This window comes from Spea bombifrons, chromosome 1, assembly GCF_027358695.1.
Source record: "Spea bombifrons isolate aSpeBom1 chromosome 1, aSpeBom1.2.pri, whole genome shotgun sequence".
NCBI lineage: Eukaryota > Metazoa > Chordata > Amphibia > Anura > Pelobatidae > Spea > Spea bombifrons.
In genome coordinates, this window is record NC_071087.1 from 109,901,089 (window position 1) to 109,905,508 (window position 4,420).

Here is a 4,420-nt window from a genome sequence, read left to right on the forward strand (position 1 = left end):
TAAGGACATATTTCCATGCATGTATGGAATCTTATTTAACATCTATTTTAAAGAATGGTTGGCTATTTTTGGAAGGCATGATGATTACACAGAGTACCGTAAACCGGCTGCCACGCAGCACTATCTTCAAGGCAGTCCACATCCAGTAGCTGATTGGGGCATGTTAAATATTCATGGGCACATATTGCTTATCTCTGTATCTAATAGATTTTGTATTTTTATTTTGCTTAGACATGGATATTGGGGATGTTAAGATGGAGAAAAAGAAAATGTTGATTAAAATTGGGAATTACATAAAAAAGGGGGAAGGAGAGAGGTAGTCACATGAAAGGAAAACTATGAAAACTTAGCTGGAATCACAAGCAAAGGGAAGTTCACATCATCAACAAAGATGCCCCTGCTATCACTGGCAGCTTTACTCTATGGTATAGTTTGTTATTCAGTAAAAATGCAATACAGATTTAGTGCTTTACCAAAGTTTTTATCAAAACTAATTCGCTTTTCTCATGGATGATTTTCAAAATTAAAAAGTACCAAGATACTTATATTTGGGCTGTGTGTGATCCTCTATTGAGCTTCAAGCCTATAATGAAGGCATGGACAATCATGTCAAAAGTTGCTAGATACATACCACTACCTACAGATTTCCAGGGGGCTGCTTCGCAATTAACACAGTGCAGAAAAGTAGTGAAAATTAAGTAAACATAAAAGAAACAAAATGAAAAAGAAGAAAATGCAGAAATGTTTGAGTACAACAAAATTCTTTTTTTTTTTTTTTTACCAAGGTGCTCCTCAATGCGAACTACTAACTAGTTAGGTTCTTGTGTCAGTATCTATGCTAGTGAAATGTCCTAATTAAAGACACAGGTAGTAGCACAAAAAGAAAAGACTGCAGAGTTATAAGGCAGCATGGTTGTATATACTATACAGAAACCCTATTTAACCTAAACATACACAAGTTTAGTATTTTTTAACTGTGTAGGGGAGTATTTTTTATACAGGCTGTGATAAATCATATTCTAAAAGCTTGAAAAAAATGGAAGTTATGGCACAATGTTTTTATTGTTTTCTTTCTTGTACATGATTTACAAGTACATTGGATTTACGGGTGTGTGGTTTTGTAGAGACTTCAGGCTTCACCCTTGGCAACCATTGAATAAGGTACACACATAGACTTTACACAGATACACGTTTTTCACATGCTGTGGACCGACACATGTAAAGTATTACCCTCAGTATGTCGGACTTGTAACTAAGAAAGTGTTCTTTAAGTGCCACATACAACAGGATAGTACGTTCAATGGGTTAGATGTAAGACATCCCGCTTTCTAGGACAAGCACTTGCAGCACAGGTATAAACATTTGTTGATTTAATACTCATTATTGTGACTTTAAGAGCTGTAGTACATTCTAAACATCGTGAAAGAAATAATAGACTGAGGGGTGTGTATTCTAAAGACTGTCCTTAAGAGGGGCACATGGGAGGTATGTTATTGTGGTAAGTAAATCTTAAGTGATTTACATTCACCTCTATCAGTGCCACAAGTGCAATGATAGCTTAATTGCTGAGTGCAATTCACATTCCTTTAGTATTATTAGTACGTTTTTGGTCCTTTTGGCCACCAGCACACGAGGCAGTTGCCTGGCTATTTCTTCACCACTGCCCTTCTTACCTGCCCTAGTTATCTCTCATGAAGATTCTGCTTTAAATCTGCTGTAGAGTCAAGACCATCACAACTGCATAAATAAATGTATATGTTACGAGGAAGGGGCGTCATGGACTCTGTTCTTGGGTGTCTAAGAGCTGTAAATCAGGTCCTGTTTAAAAGATACAAATTGCATGTAAACTTTTCATCTAATTTGTATTTTTGAAAAGGTTCCCTTTTCTATTTCTAGTTTTTTCTATGTGTTATTTCTATATTGTTTGACCTAAATTCCACAGGCAAATCAGTATGGAAACTGAGCAAATGAGCGTACATATACGGTAAGTGGGTTCGATCTGGACCTGAAGCATCGGAACATTTAAAAATCAGCTTTGAAATCTGTGTTTATGCAACAAGTCGAGATTTCTACATTCTTTAAGATGCTGTGTGTCATACTTATGTAACTTGTTGCAATATCCTTCCTACCCCTTGTGCAACTGTATGGAAGAAACACTGGACTTCAAATAAATTATTGCTTGCTTTACATGCACAGTCCCATCTGAAGTACAAGTAGGAGGCATCATGACTGACAGAGTAAGTGCCATTTTTGCAAATAAATTTTTTACAGCTTACAGCCTTAATTGTTATACAGGTTAGGAAGCAATATCCATTTGCCAGCAACTCAGTTGACAAGTCACTTGTAATCAACCATGTAACTGCTGCATGATCGGATACTGCCTACTTTATGCATACACACACTTTCACCACTAAAGGTGCACACCCTTTAATAATATAAATAGAGGATCACAGTGATCACACTCCGGACTTGAAATAACTCAAAGGTCCAACCATAGTCCAGCACCTACACACTAATTGCACAGACAATTCACAATGACAGACAATTGACAAAGCGACAAGGCTTTTATACGAAGACTTTTTTTTGGCACTACTTTAAGTTAATTACTTCATGTATTAAGGCTGAATGCTGCCATTACTGCCAAAAAGAATGCAGACGACTATGATTTGATAACGAATTGTATGTGTTTCATGTGTTTTAATTAATGTCTTTCCCCTCTTTGTTTTTTTTTTTTTTTACACAGAATGCTATATCTATCCAGATAACTATAGGTAATTCCACTCCTGCAAACTTCACTCAGCAGGCAATGTTTCCTCCTGCATCTTCTCCACAGGTTGGAATAGCTCTCCTCTCCATAGCTTTCCTACTTGGCTTCCCAGGCAATGCCTTTATTATCTGGACTGTGTTGACCCACCTAAAGAAACGGACAGTAACCTGCATCCTTATTTTACATTTGGCTGTGGCAGATATCATTGTAATCCTAACGGGTCCCTTCTTCATTCATCTTCTGGCCACTGGCAGCTGGGCTTTTGGGAGTATTGTTTGCAAACTCTGCCATTATATTGGATGTCTGAGCATGTATGTCAGTATTTTCCTTATCACATTTATGAGTCTAGATCGCTTCCTGGCTGTAGCCATACCCTTTTCTTCTCAGAAGATAAGAACAAAGACTGCTGTCAGAACCTTGGTTTTGGTGATATGGTCAATAGCCTCAGTGTTGGCTATACCAATGCTAGTATACCGTACTTTACAGATCAAAAACAATAGACTCCAATGTCTACCCTCACACAGTGGTTCTGGGCACATTATCTTTCAGTACCTATTTGAGAGTCTCTTAGGATTTTTTATCCCATTCACAATTATTGTGTCCTGCTACCTCTACATATGCCTACGTTTACGTAGCCTGAAGTTTCAGAGTAAACAAAAGACTAGTCGGTTGGTCATTTGCATTGTTGTGACGTTTGCTCTGTTCTGGATTCCGTATCACACAGTTAATATTCTCCAGGTAATAGGAGAGACAGTCTCAGACTCTAGTACAAGAAAGATGCTCAAAAAAGCAGCTCAATTTGCTCGCCCTAATGTCACAGCTCTTATCTTTCTTAGTAGTAGTGTTAACCCTGTCCTTTATACATTTGCTGGTGGTTCATTCATAAAAACAGCAGGGCTAGGCTTCATGGCCAAGCTTTTTGAGGGTACTTCTTCTGAGGCCCCCAGTTTCCGGAAGGTCACTCAGGTCTTTAGACAGAAGAGCAGAAATGAGTCTGTAGAACTAGGGTGTCTTAGGGATGGAGAAGTTGAAGGGGAATGTAGAAAATTACCCATCAACCCAACACAATAAAATTAAGAAACAAATGTATCGTTTTGAGTAGCACAACTTTGTCTCAATATAATTATTAAAACATCTTCCTAGTTCATATATTTTACAGATGTAAATTTGGCAGCTTTAATTCTCTTTCGAGGGCATTAATGTCCAGTTATAAAGCAGCATAAAATATATCATGCTAAATAGCTAAGTTTCATATGCAGAGGTTAATCTTTGTCAAAATTCTCATGTAACAGGATTGCATGATATGTCTGTAATTACTACAACTGTCAATGTAAATTGATTCCTTGGTGTATCTGGTAAATTAAAAGGGGTTGCACATTAACACTGTCCCAATGTATTTCAATGCTTTCAATTAATTGTTCCATACTTTCCAATTTTAAATCAATTTGCATTGAACTAATAGAGAAGCTTGCAGCAATATTTTCGCCATGTTTGGTAAGTAAATGACAAAAATAGCTTTTTATGCACTTCTGTATAGGCAACCCTCCCCTGACAAAAATCAGGATTTAGATTGAGCCTAGTGTTATTATGCTGCATTTTCTTTGACTCCCCCATAACTAAAGCACTCACACCAGAGCCGGCCTTAGGTGTTCT

General features: G+C 37.4%; 1 protein-coding gene across 1 annotated transcript; it reads left to right on the forward strand.

Annotated features, from left to right (window-relative positions):
- The first annotated feature begins 1,996 nt into the window (after window positions 1–1,996).
- LOC128474537 (leukotriene B4 receptor 1-like) lies at window positions 1,997–4,148 on the forward strand. The gene is made up of 2 exons (XM_053456889.1): window positions 1,997–2,237; window positions 2,744–4,148. Exons 1-2 carry the CDS (start codon window positions 2,226–2,228, stop codon window positions 3,836–3,838), a joined length of 1,107 nt encoding a protein of 368 aa, XP_053312864.1. The 5' UTR covers window positions 1,997–2,225; the 3' UTR covers window positions 3,839–4,148.
- The last annotated feature ends 272 nt before the right edge of the window (window positions 4,149–4,420 follow it).